Source organism: Takifugu rubripes, chromosome 7, assembly GCF_901000725.2.
Source record: "Takifugu rubripes chromosome 7, fTakRub1.2, whole genome shotgun sequence".
Lineage (NCBI taxonomy): Eukaryota > Metazoa > Chordata > Actinopteri > Tetraodontiformes > Tetraodontidae > Takifugu > Takifugu rubripes.
Window position 1 is genome coordinate 13,855,835 of NC_042291.1, and position 15,997 is coordinate 13,871,831.

The 15,997-nt window shown below is 47.6% G+C and overlaps 3 protein-coding genes and 1 long non-coding RNA gene across 5 annotated transcripts; 3 read left to right on the forward strand and 1 right to left on the reverse strand.

Annotated features, from left to right (window-relative positions):
• The first annotated feature begins 4,437 nt into the window (after positions 1 to 4,437).
• On the forward strand, positions 4,438 to 5,188 carry LOC115250546 (phospholipase A and acyltransferase 4-like). The gene is made up of 3 exons (XM_029839460.1): positions 4,438 to 4,599; positions 4,673 to 4,971; positions 5,046 to 5,188. The coding sequence occupies exons 1-3, from the start codon at positions 4,542 to 4,544 to the stop codon at positions 5,127 to 5,129; spliced, it is 441 nt and encodes a 146-aa protein (XP_029695320.1). The 5' UTR covers positions 4,438 to 4,541; the 3' UTR covers positions 5,130 to 5,188.
• Positions 5,186 to 8,498, reverse strand: alg2 (ALG2 alpha-1,3/1,6-mannosyltransferase). Of its 2 annotated transcripts, XM_003966089.3 has the most exons (5): positions 8,337 to 8,498; positions 7,721 to 7,898; positions 7,500 to 7,637; positions 7,104 to 7,271; positions 5,186 to 6,863 (listed from the first exon to the last, which is right to left on the reverse strand). In XM_003966089.3, exons 2-5 carry the CDS (start codon positions 7,889 to 7,891, stop codon positions 6,123 to 6,125), a joined length of 1,218 nt encoding a protein of 405 aa, XP_003966138.2. In that variant the 5' UTR covers positions 7,892 to 7,898; positions 8,337 to 8,498; the 3' UTR covers positions 5,186 to 6,122. The 2 variants fall into 2 exon arrangements, with proteins under 2 accessions (XP_003966138.2, XP_029695319.1); XM_029839459.1 differs by lacking the exon at positions 8,337 to 8,498 and having other exon boundaries at positions 7,721 to 7,945.
• Positions 7,367 to 8,183, forward strand: LOC115250547 (uncharacterized). The gene is made up of 2 exons (XR_003889119.1): positions 7,367 to 7,574; positions 7,726 to 8,183. It is a non-coding gene; the product is annotated as an uncharacterized lncRNA (long non-coding RNA).
• Positions 8,499 to 8,753: 255 nt separating the features above from the next.
• On the forward strand, positions 8,754 to 11,613 carry sec61b (SEC61 translocon subunit beta). Its single transcript, XM_003966088.3, has 4 exons — positions 8,754 to 8,913; positions 9,589 to 9,686; positions 10,380 to 10,484; positions 11,172 to 11,613. Exons 1-4 carry the CDS (start codon positions 8,911 to 8,913, stop codon positions 11,257 to 11,259), a joined length of 294 nt encoding a protein of 97 aa, XP_003966137.1. The 5' UTR covers positions 8,754 to 8,910; the 3' UTR covers positions 11,260 to 11,613.
• Positions 11,614 to 15,997: the final 4,384 nt, after the last annotated feature.

Below are 15,997 nucleotides of genomic sequence, written 5' to 3' on the forward strand. Positions count from 1 at the left end.
CCCTTCCTCTCCTAATCAGACGCTCATTGTGCCATTAGTTGATCCTGTACTCGTAATCAGAGGCTTGGCTCCAACATCATCGCTGTCCGCCAGCCCTCTCTCACACACACACACATACAGACACACACAAACACACACTCACGAGACTCTAAACAAACACATTTTAATGCAACACCAATCATGTCATCGGCTCAATGAGCCCGATTCTCCCCCTCCCTCAACCCACAAATGGATATCTATTTACGCATCAGGGCTTCTGCACCCAGACAGGTTTCTACTATCTTTGCGAGGACACACTGGCTGCATCTCCATTCCCTGACCCTGACCCTAACCTAGACCTAAACCTAAACCCAATTCTAATCCTACCTTTAACAGCCAATCCGAACTCAAACAGTCTTTTAACGTGGTGAGGACCAGCTGAATTTGCTGAAGCATTTCCTCACTATGTAGCCTGTACAAGATCACACACACCTGTCACGCAAACACACTTGTAAGCATGTCTCCGAGTGTGTATTGCTAATGGCCATTAGCATATTTATGATCATTGCAAGCCTCTTATTGTTTGTGTGCACCATTAATCTTCATCTGCTGCCTGCCAACTGACAGCTCAATCTAACAGGCCATCAGCGGACACACACACACACACACACGCACACACACACATGCTCAGACAGACACCATGATTGACATTCATGTGAGTATAATCACCGGAGGTTGTCCTCCCCACCTGTGTGAGGGTGTGTTTGGCTTCTCCTGCGCAGCGCCATGGAGTCACACCCGCAGGCGAGTGCAAGTTAACCTCAGCTGGGGGTGGTTGATTGATCAGGGGACGCAAAAATGGCGTCTGTGCTGCCACACACACAAACAAACACACAAACAATCAAGGGTGAAACAGTTTTTACATTATTATTCGTATTATTAGTAGATGAGTTGCAACGCCGGCGGCGCCCAGCCGTGTGTGTGTGCGTTTAACGCGATGACAGCATGTGTTTTGTGTGCTTGCGTAAAGGAAGGTCAGTGTGATGAGCGCTCAAATGTTAATGTGTTTGTTTAAAGCCTGCTATGACTGACTGCTGCTCGGCTGATTACAGGCTGAACGGCTGCTGGACCCGAGCCAAGTCCAATAGGAGGTCTGTTCTTCTGTTCTCGCTCCTCATGCATTAACCTGCTGCTGCAGGAGGAAGGACCGGGCTGTCAGGATGTGTGTGTGTCCACGGGTGTTGGTCAAGTATTTAGGCCTCCAAGCAGGATGATCTTGTCCTCCCTGGGCAATGTTGCCAGGGTTTCTTTCAGGCAGGAGCAGGACGCCTCTTTTTCTTCCACGTTGGACTCTAGGGGAGGTGTGTAGGCTCCCACGGCTGCTGCTGCCTGGTGGTTAACTGGCACCAGGTCATGAGGCGCTGGCCTCATCAACCACCTGCCACCACTGGGTGAAGAGGTGCTCCTCTTTGGACACTACCACGGTGATGAGTGTTAGCCACTTCCCCTCCCTCAGCAGGCTTCCCTCTTCCAAAACCAACGTGGACTCTGAGGTTACCCATCTCCTGAGCTGTGGGGGGGGGGGGGCCGCCGCCAAACTCAGGACAAGAGTCTTGAGGCCTGAGGGCCCACGCTAAGGTGCCGGTCTACAAAGCTGTGGGACTCCCAAGCCCACCGTATGGAGCGGAATCATGGCCCAACTCCAGCAGGCATCAAAGAGACCAGGATCTATTCACCCAAAGAGCTTTGCTTTGATTCCTGGGGATCAGCTGGGACGACGTAATCACATGACACACAACTGTCTCCCTAAGGAGATCCTGTACGGCCAGTTGAAAGGAGGCGTGAGCTCCCGGTGGAGTAAGGGGACAGGGGAACCCCCTCTCGCAGCATTAGGACCGGGAAACAGAAACTGCTCCATGGTTAAATCAACCATATCTACTCTGGTCTTCTAGCTGAGGGCCCTGGTTGCTTCTTCATACCTTCACATTTGCCCAAGTTTGATGATGTCCGATGAGACTTGTTTATCATTTAAAACACGGGGAGAAAGACGTGGTAACGCTTCTCTCCTTCGACCCGTAAAGATGCTTTTATGGCAGCTATCTATAACACCCGTCTATCACTGGTTCTGGGGGCTTTATGGTGATTCCCCACAGACAGGAGAGTTTTATGTAGCTTTAGTAAATCATTCCTCAGTGAGGAAGGCCGCACGCCTGCGTCAGCGTAAGAGCTGCGCAGTCAACATTTATGAGCCGTAAGCTAATATATGTGAATACTTTATGGTGGCCGTAAAGAGAGAAATACATTATTTGCTAACGCGTAAAATGGCTCTTAAAGATGAGCCGTGAATACAAATGCGGCCTTTTCTCTAACCTCTGCGTATGTTCTGTTGTCGGAGAGCAGCAACGATGGCGCTAACCCTCTCCTGTAAAACTCTGTCCTGGATGTCTTGAGAATGAGGAGGGAAGTGTCGGAGCAGCAACGCACGATCGTCGGAAAAAGGAGAGACAAGACCAACGTTAATAAATGCGTTTGCTCCACAACACACTGGAAAACGAGCGCTGAGTGAGGTCAGATATGAATATTTGTGCCGTCGTCACCAGCCCCGGCTGCTGTTAGAACACCAGGCCGGTGAGTCTCAAGGCGAATGAACGAATGAACGTTTGACTCCTTCTTCAGTTTCTAGTCATATTCCTTTTCCTGGAGGCTCCATCAGTAAACAACAACGCTCTTAAACGTTTTCTCTTGTTTTGTATTTATGTCCTGCAGCCTCTGCAGTTAAACAGTTTAAACTTTTGGGCTCTTTTTTATCTTTTTACTTTTACCAGGTTAAACTGCACTCTGTGTGTGTGTGTGTGTGTGTGTGTGTGTGTACGCGCGCGTTACTTCTGTGTGACCTGGTTAGTGCGCAGATTTATGTATGAGCACAAACTGTGCTGTTCTCATCATCAGCTTCATTTAGGCCCATGATTAACTCCCGATCGTGCCGCGTGATTAAAAGTCACAGTAAAAATATTCCATACGTGCTTAATATTCCCCCACCAGCACCCAAACTGCCACAGAAACAGATATATGCCCTGGATGCAGCACCCACTCCCACATACATCTCTCTTCGCCTGAAAACACACACCTAAACATTTTGCAGCTATCTCCCCGCCCCCCCACCCTCCGCAAACCTCGGTGGAATTAGAAAACCAACCCCGCGGTCTCATTAATTAATTAACCACCATGTGCCGGTGGCACCTGGGTGCCGGTTATCGCTGCCACTCAGACGCACGGCGATCTCAACAGCCACCTCACCACAGGCCACCGACAGACGGGAGGCCAGGAGGTGGGGGGAGGGGGGTTCTCTCTGGACCTGGAGGTAAAGACAGTTTCTGCTTTTCCTTTAAAAAAAAAAGTGGGCAGCATTAAGAGACGAGGGAGAGAAAGTGGGACACCTTTGCTCTGAATGGAGCCTGGCGAGTGTTTACCGCCGTGTGTTTGGGTCTGTTTTCCCCTCATTCAGGGTCCACGAGGCCTTTTATCATCCGGCCTAACAGAGCCCATAAATCACTGCACACACACACACACACACACACACACACACACACTCAGAATAAATGTTCTGTGGTTGTTTTTACTATGTCCAACAGTGTTTGATGATAAAAGAGCTCATTAACAGGCTTTATTTATAAAGGGCGAGGTCATCAATAATTACATTAAACCATATGAAAATCACAACTCAACTCAGGGCTAAAAAGGCTTTTTCTAACTCACTAGTTATGAAGGAAGTATGTTGAATCAAAAACAAAACTCTTGTTTGTTGGTTCCAACAATGTATCAATTAATATTAAAAATTAAGATGAATAAAAAAGCAGCTCCGTATGCGTCAGATATCTGATGCATCAGGCCACTCATGCTGCACCTTATTTAAATATTAAACTGTGCTAGTTGGGCCAAGAGGTAAATAAAAGAAAAAAAATCACTTTCACTCTTTTTTCAGCATCAGTTGAAAAATCGATGTAGGGATGGGAATTAAAAAACGAAATAAATCACTGTGGTTTAGCTGCTTGTTTTCAACAAATAAAACCAAATCTATTTATGGGACGTTCTGATGCCGTTGAATGTACATGCCAATAAAATAGAGTCCATAAAAGATTAATAGGTGACACATTAAGCTGCCTATCATCTCCCACAACTATCTGAGCTGTTATATAAGCTGGTTAGAGTCCTCATCATTAGAAATCAAGCCCTTCTGTCTCCGCCGAGTCTGTCTGGCAGCACAAATGGACCTTTTGGGAAACTGGAGCAACATTCTGTCACAAATGACGAGACGAGGTGAGAAATAAGCTGTGTTTTGTGTTTTTACCGTCCGCTGTGATCACCTTTAATGCTGCTGCTCGTCAATAGCGACTCATTAAACCACTTCAACCCCCCCCCGATCTTCATCTCATTTTTAATCAATCAGTGAGAAAAAGGCAGGGAGAACGTATAAAATGTGTTTTATTTGTCTGTAGATTGATCAGAGTTTGTCCACAGCGGAGGAGGGAGACTTGACTGAGTTCGTGCACTCGTGGTCAGGAATGCGTCTCTGGGCCGTTTACGTCGGAGAAGGCCGGGTCGTTCATTTCGGAGTGGGGGGTAATAAGAAGGCTGCACTTAAAGACGCCTTTAATGACCTATTTATTTACAGAAATCTCTCTATTATACAAAGATGCGAACATGACCCAGAAGGCTTGCCATAGCTTCCTTAGACGGGCGATTCCAATGTCAAAAGGGGACCATTTTCTAAAGACCAGGGTCTGCGTGGAGCACGTTGGGGACATTAAAGTCCCTCCCGGAACCTGCATCAGAGTCAACAACAGCAAGCACGGCATGCAGCCCTCTCCACGGGAGATCGTACGGAAGCGCTGTGAAGTTTTCCTACACCAGGAGTTCGAGTACGACCTGGCGACCTTCAACAGCGAGCACCTCGCCACCTTTATACGCTACGGCCAGGCTGTGTCCAATCTGGTGGGTCCAGTGACACACAAGCAGAAGGGAGATTGTCCTGCCTTGGAATATAATTCATTAATGTGTATTTTTAGATTCCATTCATCAAGGAAAAAGCCCAGAACACGACCCAAACTCTCCAGATGATCATGCATCAACGAGCAGAGGCCGTCTCCTGAAGTCTGGGCTTCTTGTCCATGCGAGGCTGATAACAGGCCAAATAAAGCACTCTGACAAAGTTTGGGCAGTATTTAATAGAGCCGTTCAAGGGCAACACAACAGCGTTTCTTCCTTCCAAACACACACACACACACACACACACACAAAATCTTTAGCCAACTTCATTAAAGGCCAGAAAAACTTAGCAACAAAACAAACCCCGTGAAAGTCAGCAAAGTATGTGTCCTCTTGTTTATTAAGACTTAGAGAATGTCAATAAGAGTGTTTCTATACAGTGGTGGGCCGAGGAGGCCCGCCAGCAGACACAATGACCTTCTGCTGTTCTCCTCGTTGATAAGGACCCAGACAAAGATGCGCTGCCCATCAGCCAGACCCCTAATAGAGCCCAACACTCTCCATCATCTGTTAATAACCTCCAAACAGCAGCAGGAGTCATGTCCAGGCCAGCATCCCTCTGAATGCGAGGACGGGGGAACAAAGCGCCGGGCAGACAGGAAGTGGCGGCAAGTATCCCGTTTATCGATCCGGGGGCCGAGCATAGCTGCGGCAGCATTTCTCCCTCGTCATCGTCGCGCAAGCACGCAAACACAGAGATCCGTGCAGGGAGAAGGGGTGAAAACACACGCGGTCCGCAACATTTCACGCAAACAATCGATGCTTGTGGGAAGCTCGTTTGCTGGACTCGCGGTTACACACACACACACACACACACACACACACACACACACACACACACACACACACACACACACACACACACACACACTGCAGACGGGGTAAGTAAACTCGTTACTCTTTTCTTAATTGGTATAAAGATTCCATCCCCTTCCTCTCAGCAACCCCTTCAGGGGAATGCTGACTGATTGGCCTCCATGTCCTTAGGATACCCCTCTTACCTGCCGCCCCCGCCCCCTTCATTATCAGACAGTGAGTCAACTCCCTGTGGACCCAAGTCATTTCATTGCTTCGGCCCGTCTCAAGCCTGCGTCTCGTCACTGACTCAGTCTGAGGATGTATCCATACAGCTGGTCTGAAAAGGCCTGCAGGGAGAATTTGTCTTGCACCCTCCTCCTGCCAGCTTGTCCCATGTCCCTGCGGAGCTGCGGCTCCCTCACGAGCCTCTCCATGGCCTTGGAGAAGGCCTCAGCGGTGGGCTCGCACAGGAAGCCCGTCTCGCCGTCAGCCACGCTTTCCAAAGGCCCCCCGGAGTTCACCGCTACCACGGGGCAGCAGCAGTACATGGCCTCGACGGGGACGATCCCGAAATGCTCCCTGCTGGGGGTGTACAGCACAGCCGCGCTGCCCCGCAGCAGCGCCACCTTCAGCGAATCAGAAGGCGAGCGAAGGAAAGTGACACAGCCGCCCAGGCGAAGCTGCTCTCCTAGTTCTTTGAGCTCGATAAAATGCTGAACGTTCTCAGTCACCCGCTCGTCGTAGCCGCCCGCCACCACCAGGTGAACGCCTGTCCCTTGCCCCGGGGGAAGGCGGCTTTTAAGAACAGCAAGTGCCTCCAGAGCCAGGCCCAGGTCCTTCTTCCTTTCATACCGATTCAGAGAAAGGAAGTAGCAGGAGGTGCCCTCGGGGAGCAGCCCGTGCACGCCGTGTGCCTCAGTGGACGACTGGTCGAAGTTACCCGTGTTGAGGGAGGGATAGAGGACATCCGTCTGGACACCCGTTAGACCACCAAAGGTCTCTCTGAAGATGCCTGCAGTAAACTGGCTGTTGACCAGAATCTATAAAAAAAAGGAACAAATATATTAGTTTATTTCTGAGTTGCAGCTTCTGATTGGACAGCCTGTCTGTAGATAATATCATTTTAAACCAATATTTATTCAATATTATGGTTTAATCCTTCACACTACGGCAAGAGTACACAACTCACAGCACATTTAACCTTCCAATATCAGCCTGCAGTCAGGATATCGTAACCTACCAACTGTGGAATGTTTTATCACTCCACCCTCACTGCATACCATATCAGCCATGCCAGTGGTGCGTTCCTCCACCCAGTCTATGGGAGCCCGGTAAAGCTTCTTCAGGGCCGACTTCCTCTGGGTCAGCAGCTGGTCTGGGAAGTGACAATAGAACAACACCTTCTTCCTCCGGCGGGACAGTCGCAGAATGGGGATACACGCCGACACCTGAAGCAGAACCAAAGCTTCGTTTTTAGCTTGGTTGTTGTGAACGACAAGCAGAGTCATTATCCGAATAAGAGACCCAGCTTTAGTTTAAGGGTGTGACACAAGACAAAGAAGTCAAACAACCAAACAGATAGACGTTAACAATGTTACCTTACATGCTACACAGATTAGCAGAGCTCATATATGAAGATCAGATCAGGAGGTTTGTTCTTGTGCAGCAGAACTCACCTGATCACAGAAGATGACATCGTACTCTACCCCGCTGAGGAAGACCAGGTAGAAAGCTACATAGATCATCCTCAGGTAGGCACACAGCGCATGGAGGTAGCCAAACACACTAGTGGGTAACCAGTCACCCGCACAAACCTATTTGGAAAATAAGATCAATTCAATCTTACGACACAAAGACGTGCTGCTCGACTTTTGGTGAAATCTGTGTGTTGGTGTACCACAGGGAGATCTGGGTCCAGAGTCTCAGAGAAGCAATGAGCAGGGTCGTAATGGGCTGTCCAGATCTGAACGCTGCATCCTTTGGATTTCAGAGCGACGGCTGCATCGACCACCAGTCGCTCGGCTCCCCCGATGCCGAGGTCTGGATGGATGAACACCACCCGTACCATCCTACGGCTGTTCCAATACATGATGAATAATATAAGGACACATTTAGAAATATACAATGAGAAACTCTCACTTCACTGAATATGTAGCTGCAGGATTGTGCCATGTGAATTTCACACATTATATCCAATGCACTCTAAGTAAAAAGCTATTGGGTTGATAAGTATTTTGCAAAGGTAAACTTCCACTATATAGTAACCCATATATTTTTTAAGATTCATCGAACTTAATCATTTAACAGCGACTTGATGCAAATAAAAGACGAATAAAATAATGCAATAAAAACAATAAAAACAGGAGTATTCTGCTTTTCCATATAAATAAAATAAACGAAGCGTCTATATAGTTGATTCGGTGGATATTAACCTAGTTAACTCGTCGGTTGCAGAGAGAAAGATCTATAAACTACGCCTCTATATAATTTATTTCGAAGGCAATTGTGTTTACCTGAGTCTCAACACTACCTCGGGAATCTTTGGAAACTACTAATACTTGATGCTCGGAACAGAGAGAACTGTCAGGAAACTCTAAGGTTTACAAGCCATGTTGGCTCAAATTCGCCATAGCAACTAGGTTAAATACTGTCCATGTTGGGACCAAAATGGCGTCTATTTCGTCAACGTAAAACAGGCGCTTCCTGAAAGACACGTCTCCCCACAACAGTTTGAAGGCCAAAGATTTGCCTTTACCAAAATGCTAAATGTGTTGGGGGAAACGGACTTTATTTGACAACGCCTTAATACCATAATGAGTTTGAGCGTTGCAGTGTAAAATCGGAAATCTAAACGGTTTAATTAGCTGTGTCTTTGTTTCTGGTTCCATCTGAGTCGATCAGGATTCTGCGCGGTCCCCTTCGCCGGTCTTGTGGATTGCAGTCGTGTCCTTTTCAGTTCAGCGTCAGCTTTGTAAAACCCTTTTCAACTTTTGACCATATCACACGCCGACTTGCGGTCCATTTGACGCAGATAGAGCTTGCAGAGAGTCTCAGCTTTACCGCTCGTATCGTGACAAATACAACAAAATGGTAAGATTCCTGGCTTCACCTCAACCATTGTAAAAACTGCTCTTTTGCTCCCAGTTTTAGCTAGCGTTTTGCTGTGTATTAGCTCTGATGCTAACAGCTGAACATCTGTGGACGTGGCTTTTCTTCAGCAACTCCTACAGACGTAAATCATTTATTTAAAGAAGGGCCGTTATTTAAATAGTAAACTATATCTGCTGGTTGCAAATTGACAGGCGCTACCATGTTACCAGTACCATTAAGAATGAATGGGGTAAATTGAGCACAGCAGAATTCAAGGCCTTTTATTATTAGAAACCTCCAGATGTGCAGAAAATAAACTGTCCATTATGCTATTTAATTCTTTGTATATGTATTATGAAGAAATCTATTTTTGTGTCTTTTGATATAATAGTCCCACATTAAACAGATGGTTACAGTTGGTGTAAGAACCTGGCAGTCTGTGTGTAAGAATATGTCCTGTAACCATAACAACCCCGATCAATCATATTAATTACAGATGAATATCACTTACATTTTAATTTTAGTTATATTAGTCACTTGATGCTTCTTAGGTTGTCCTGTTTTGCTTTACTCGAGTGCTTTTTAGAGCATTTTCTTTTACAATTAAGTTGCGTTATCACTGCTATGTATATTAATCACATCATGGTGTGTAATGATTCTCATATTTCTCCTCAGCCTGGACCAGCAGCAAGTGCAACAAATGTAGGGGCGTCCAGCCGTTCCCCCAGTAAGACCGTGGCTCCTCGTGCAGCGGGCTCCACAGTCAGACAAAGGTATACATGTGAGGGAAAACCTCTGCCCTCACACAAAACACAGACATTTCCCCTTCCCATGCATGTCAGAGTGTCACATTGGTGTGAGAAAGGAGGAAAAGAAAGGGTTCCTAACTTCAGCAACTTGTTTGAAAAGAATCTTTTCAGTGCTGCAGCGTTCTGACACCAGTAATGTTCTCGAAATTACAAATAATCTAAACCTAGTAAATGCTACAGTTCGTGCCAACTTGGGGTCAGACTAAGGCACGACTTGAAACTTTTTTCAAGGTATTTTTCACACAATGATTTAAACGTTATCCAGTTACAGGTGGTAGATTGGTTGTGTGGTTAGACTTAATTTGCCCCTGTTAATGGCCTCATACAGCAAAGACTGATTGGCTTTTAGCTCGTCTATGCGTTCTTTTTGTGTCCTCTCTAAATTAGATCAGCAGAGCGATGTTGTGCTCTGGGCTTAATCAGTATGTAATCAGCCCCTTTTTTTTGTACTGCTGTCATTATTACCCATTACTATCGCCCTCTTCATTACCACATTAAGCACTGTTTAATCTCACTTGAGTGGAGCTGCCATGAATCACTCTCTTGTGATTTTTATTTTTTTTTCCTCGATCACAAACTGTTGGATAAGTGAAGGCAAGGTAAACGACCTGATCAACTGTCTAACGGCTTCGCCACATTCCTGACTTTGTTCTAAAGGAAAGCCACCAGCAGCGGAACACGCAGCGGCAGCAGGAGCACAGGATCTGCGGGCACGGGCGGCATGTGGCGCTTCTACACAGAAGACTCCCCTGGCCTCAAAGTGTAAGCCCACACACGGCCTTCGTCACACAAGAATTAACCTTTGACATTTTAAACCTTCATCCACTCTCCAAGTAATTTCTCAGGCTTTCCGACACTTCTTTCACTCACGGGCGCTGTTGACCAGCTTCATTATGCGCGTCTACAAAAACGTACACATCGATTTCATACACGTAGTATTGAAGTTTCTGAACTTGTATTTTGCCGCATCCCCCTCCCCCCCCCCCTCCCCCTAAAACGAGAGGAAGACGTGGCGTCTCCTCGCCAAAGCTGGCTGTTGATCGATGGTGCTGTGGTGGTTATTGAGTGCGCCTCTTCAGCAGTCAAAGTGGGGCCGACCCACCATACAGTGTTGTGTATCGAGTGCATGTTTGTTCTGCGTTAGACGCCGGCCTCAAAGCTTCATTAAAGGATCCACTCTGAAAGGTCAACTCAATTACAGCCTCCTGACAGGAGGAGGAGGGGACCACTGAAGAGACGGTTGGCATGGCAATGCTGCTACTTAGCGATGCAGCCCTCCACCCCGCTAACACCCCTCCTTCAGAGACGAGGGCCCCTCCTTTTTTTTTTTTTTTATCCGAAGCGCATCAATAAAATCAGCCGTTCCGCGGAGACTCTTTGGGGTTACGGAGAAATGATGAGATTTTGTGTGTGTTTCATCAATTTGTCTCTTTTTTTTTGTTGTGACAGTGGGCCGGTACCAGTGCTGGTGATGAGTCTGCTCTTCATCGCGTCAGTCTTCATGCTGCACATCTGGGGGAAGTACACCCGCTCTTAATCCCCGCCCCATGACCTCTGACCCCTGCGCCTGGGCTTCTTAAAACAGTAAATCTGGACCAAACAGCAAACTGGATTTTTATGCAACAGTTTCAACAACACGAGCTTCATTTGTTCTGCCCGTCGGCACCCACCTTGTTGCTTTTAGCCATCCTGCCTTTACGATCTGGCCAGGGGGACGCCGTCCTGTGGCCGCGTGCACGTGGCTCCCCCGCATAGGCGGCAGCACGCAATAAGGTTTTAGTGCTCAAAGACATTTTCAGGCCTCAGCAAACATTTCTTGTAGCCTGAATTACAGTTTTTGTCTTTATACAAATGTGGTTTACTATTGTACAATAAAAGTTTAAAACTGGTAGTTTGTGTCATCAGTTGAAGGGGGAGAAGCCAAGCGTGGTGTCCTAAGTGTGCATGTGTGTGAGTGCACGGGCCACATGCACTGATATTTAGTTGCAGTAACAGCTCGGTGACATTTTAGTGTATTTAGTTGTGTATGTATTTAAAAAAAATCCAAGACATGAATAATACAGTCATAAGATAATATCTATTAGCACTAAGAAGTCAAACCATAAATCCAACACATTTAGTTTCAAAAGTTACCTAAAGCCGTTTAAGCCGAGGGTGCTTCTTTTATCCTGAAGGGGGCGCTGTAGCCTTGTGAACATCAAGATACAGCTCGGCCCTCACCGGGTAACGCGGACCAATAAATTGATTATATTTCCCCATCATTAAGCCTGATAATTTAAAGCTTCACAATTTCTATACATACTAATCCCTTCAGATGAGGATTATAATTAAAAACAGCTTCATATTTTGCGGTATTAAACAGTAAAATTAAGCTTTATGTCTATTGAATGGAATCTTGCTGTGAGCTGTCCGCCAGATCTTTCCTAAATGCAGTCGCATGAATATAGCTCTGGGGTCTGTGTGTGTGTGTGTGTGTGTGTGGGAGGGGGTGGGGGGGTCTGCTTATACCTTGTGTGAAATGTGTTAAAGTTCTGTTCATTAATAAATTGTGCTGCTTTGGCTCTGCTGTCCCACCGGCCTTCAGTGTTCGTGGCAAAATCAGATTGTCCTTCCACATCACTCTCTCCCTCACACACACACTGGTCTCTGTCTTACGCACACACACACACACACGAGCAAATACATGCCGATACAAACTCCACGGCCCAATTCGTGGTGGCACAACACGACAGCGCGCCAGAATAATTCAACATTAGTGATTAAATATGAAAGAGCTGTGGTGATGCTGGCCCTCCATGTTCAGAATCCAGGGAGGACCAGGCACTGTGACCCCTCATCACACACACACACACACACACACACACACACACACACACACTTCATATAGAAGAAATGACTTCATATAGAAGAAAACTATTTCTCCATTTGGTTCGTGCAAGATGAAATTTAAGTAATTAGCAGTAAGTATTATTATTATATGATGTAACATCATTGATACACCTGTACTGTACATGTTCTATAGGCTGCTGGCATGCACACACACCCACACACACCCACACGATGACGGTCCCAGCATAGGCGCGTGCATGCAGGCACCAGTTCAGGAGTGTTACTCCTCTGTTGTATAAACACTGTGTAGTGTAATGAGTTCAGAACTGTTCTGCCTCGGACGCAGCGGCGGACGCAGCGACGACGTCCCCGCTGTGTCCTCCTGACTGTGTCCTCCTGGCTGTGTCCTCCCGGCTGTGTCCTCCCGGCTGTGTCCTCCCGGCTGTGTCCTCCCGGCTGTCACCCCCCCCAGATGTGAGAATTAAAAGTCTCAGGCCAACATGCACCAACGTTTCTAAATCACAAGCTTAATTTGACGTTCAGGAGAGTGCTCCTCTCCAAGGCCCCGCAGCTGCAGAACAGGAAGGGTGAATGATTGTTATTACCGTGTTATTACATGAAAAGTCTTTCAGTCACGCCATTAAGTCTCCAGAGGTGCTGCGATGCAGTAGGCCTCTGTAAATCATTGTGACGGGTAGTCGCGGTGCCATCTTGCTGTAAATCAACACAGAGGGAGACGATACAGCGCAGGACGCCGAAAAACGGCTCCTTTTTATTGTTGGAAAGTGCCTCCCTCGCGCTCAGATAGCGGCGTTCAATATTAGCTCCGGCACACACGTAAAACAGCTCGGCCTCTTTTATGGACTGCAGTTAACAAGTTTCTCCAAATGTGTTTGGAAGCAGATTGATTCCCACTACGTCAGCGGCGCACGCGGGAAGAAAAAAGGGCGATGAATGGAGCCCTTCTCTGGTTTTCACCCAGAACATCTACATGTGAGCCCCCATCGCTTGTACAGAGGCGAAAGAAAGGAAGGGAAGAAGAAAAGAAGCTTTCTTGAGCGTTCTTCCTCCCTGCGTCTTTTCACCAGAAACCCATATCCTGTGAAGAAACCGCACGCTTTAACGATGGATGGGCCCTTCCATCGAGGCGACCTGTAAATAGGTCACATGTGTTTTCTGTTCTATAGAACACGGCCCTTGCTGTGGTTTAACATATAGAACGTTAGACTCCTCTCTCGCCTTTTAATGGCAGTCGTTTGCTGGGGGTGTTCCACCCTGCATGTAAACACACATTATCAGGTTAGGAGGACACCTGTTTGAAACTTTTTAGGGTGGTGGTGGTGGTGGTGGTGGGGGGGGGGGGTGTTCTGGAGATGAGCTCCAAAATGCGTCTTCTTCAGTCATGCACGCACGCATGTCAAACGTGTGCGCGGATTTTTTGAACGGATCACATGGTTGGTAAAGCGTGGAATGCGTGCACAGGCGGGCTTAATCGATCCACGTCGGATCCTGAGGGATGGCCTCAAAAAGAGGAGCGCTGGCTGAGGGGATATCAGGACATCTGCAGGGAAACATGCCGAACCTGTCCGCACATCCCTGTGTGTGTGTGTGTGTGTGTGTGTGTGTGTGCGTGTGTGTGTGTGTACATGCTATGTACTGAGTACCAAAATCTACATTCTACAAGAAAGTTAAGGATATTTTTAGAAAAAGGGTTTGAGTCACGACAAGGATTAAAGGTTTTGTCAGGGTGGTTTGGGTTGGTGAGGAGTTGGTGGGTGCATGAAAGTTCTCACATGGTCCTCATGACCTGGTTTTAAGGTTGAGGTTAGAGTTGGGTTTAGCTAGTTGTGATGGTGAGGGTAGGTGTGTTATGTCTGAGAAAGTCCTCACAAAGATAAGAGTACAAGGGTGTGTGTGTGTGTGTGTGTGTGTGTGTGTGTGTGTGAGATGAGGATCCTGGAACCCCTTCACACGCCTCCCCAGCCCTCAGTGGGTGAGGCTGTCAGGCCTGGTGATGCCCCATGTGACCACAACAAGCATGCAGCTGAGCCAACTTGGCTGTGATGTCATAAGCATGTGCTCCCCTAACTGGCCAACCCAGAAACACCCCCACCGCCATATGCATGCACACACACACACACGCCTGGCTCACAGACGGCCTGCACCCAGAGTGGATTGGACCGGATCAGGAGGGCCACATTGGTCACAGTTGGAGGGGGTGGCGTGTGTCCTGCTCAGGGTGTCTCAGGTGTCGTGTGCATTTTAATATTAAAGACGCTCGGCCTGTGTGCGCCCATATGACTCGAAGTGTGTTGTTCCTGTGCAGTGTATTTTTAGGTGACCGTATTTTCCACTCCTTGTGCAGAAGCAGAGGGGTGCGGCATGTGTGTGTGTGGCGGGGGGGGGGGGGGCTGTTCCGACGAGGAATCTGGATCACATGGTTCTTCAAGAATAAATATGCATTGTTACGTTGCGTGCGCGTCATTCTTGGCCACAATTTGTGCTCCCAGAGATTAGCAGGACTTTACGCGTTACAGCCGCCGACATGCCCACGACAGCAATACCCCCAATTACTGCGACTGTGCCAACGACAGTAAACAACCAGAGAATAAACAATCTCACCGAAACGCTCGAGAGGCCCGTAAATCACACAAAACATTTAAAATCATGGCCCTTTCCTCACTTGAGCGCCTCGGTAACGACATTTGCCTGCAGCGGCTGCCTGATTTGCATCCAGCCTGTTTTCTTTGCTAGTTCAAAGGCACGTTGATTCCTGCAGAACATGTCTGCCGGGGCAGGTCCTCGCTTGTGAAGACGGCGGCGGCGGCAGGCGGAGGTGCGCTGCGCTGCGTTCAAGGTGCGGACATACCTCATCGGGCAGCGCTGACGGGGTTCTCCAGCCAGCACTCGTACCCTGTTGCATCACGGCTTTCATTCATGATTCGATCGCCCTCTGACTTAAATCCTCCCTGATGTCTCCGTGTGGTAAGACTTTGCTCGGTAAATCCTGAATGAGGGCACGGCACGCTAAGCCTGGGGTATGAGCTCATCTTTTGGAGGTCTGAATAGGGATTTCCCTGATACTGTTAACTTGAAAATCGGGTGCTTGCATCAAGCGTGAATGCGTTCATGACTGTGGATGTCTGTGTGATTACACACATGTCACAGCCTCGGGCCTTGTGGGGATAATAAGCTAATGACAGGCCAGTGTTATCCTCTCATTGCTTTGGGCTAAGGTGTGTTGGGGATGGGGGGATGAAACTTTTCCAGTTTAGTGTTTAATTCCATTGCCGTGGAGTAAAATCTCCATTGTGACCGTTTTAACATCAGATTTTTTTTTGCATTTAAACAAAGTAGGTAAAAAGATTTGAAGAGTAAGAAGATGTGAAAAGGTCAAAATTCCACACGAGCTGAGTTGTAGAATAAAAGCGCCACAGGCCGGCGAG

What these genes read in the sequence shown, in the direction of transcription:
- LOC115250546 (XM_029839460.1), top strand. Translation starts at nt 4,542, where the DNA reads ATGCGTCTCTGGGCCGTTTACGTCGGAGAAGGCCGGGTCGTTCATTTC. An exon ending in CGTTCATTTCGGAGTGGGGG is followed by an intron (nt 4,600 to 4,672) that starts GTAATAAGAAGG and finishes TATTATACAAAG; the next exon opens with ATGCGAACATGACCCAGAAG. An exon ending in GCCAGGCTGTGTCCAATCTG is followed by an intron (nt 4,972 to 5,045) that starts GTGGGTCCAGTG and finishes GTGTATTTTTAG; the next exon opens with ATTCCATTCATCAAGGAAAA.
- alg2 (XM_029839459.1), bottom strand. Translation starts at nt 7,912, where the DNA reads ATGTATTGGAACAGCCGTAGGATGGTACGGGTGGTGTTCATCCATCCA. An exon ending in TGGACCCAGATCTCCCTGTG is followed by an intron (nt 7,638 to 7,720) that starts GTACACCAACAC and finishes TTTTCCAAATAG; the next exon opens with GTTTGTGCGGGTGACTGGTT. An exon ending in ATGTCATCTTCTGTGATCAG is followed by an intron (nt 7,272 to 7,499) that starts GTGAGTTCTGCT and finishes GTTCTGCTTCAG; the next exon opens with GTGTCGGCGTGTATCCCCAT.
- sec61b (XM_003966088.3), top strand. An exon ending in GGCTCCACAGTCAGACAAAG is followed by an intron (nt 9,687 to 10,379) that starts GTATACATGTGA and finishes TTTGTTCTAAAG; the next exon opens with GAAAGCCACCAGCAGCGGAA. An exon ending in GACTCCCCTGGCCTCAAAGT is followed by an intron (nt 10,485 to 11,171) that starts GTAAGCCCACAC and finishes TTGTTGTGACAG; the next exon opens with TGGGCCGGTACCAGTGCTGG.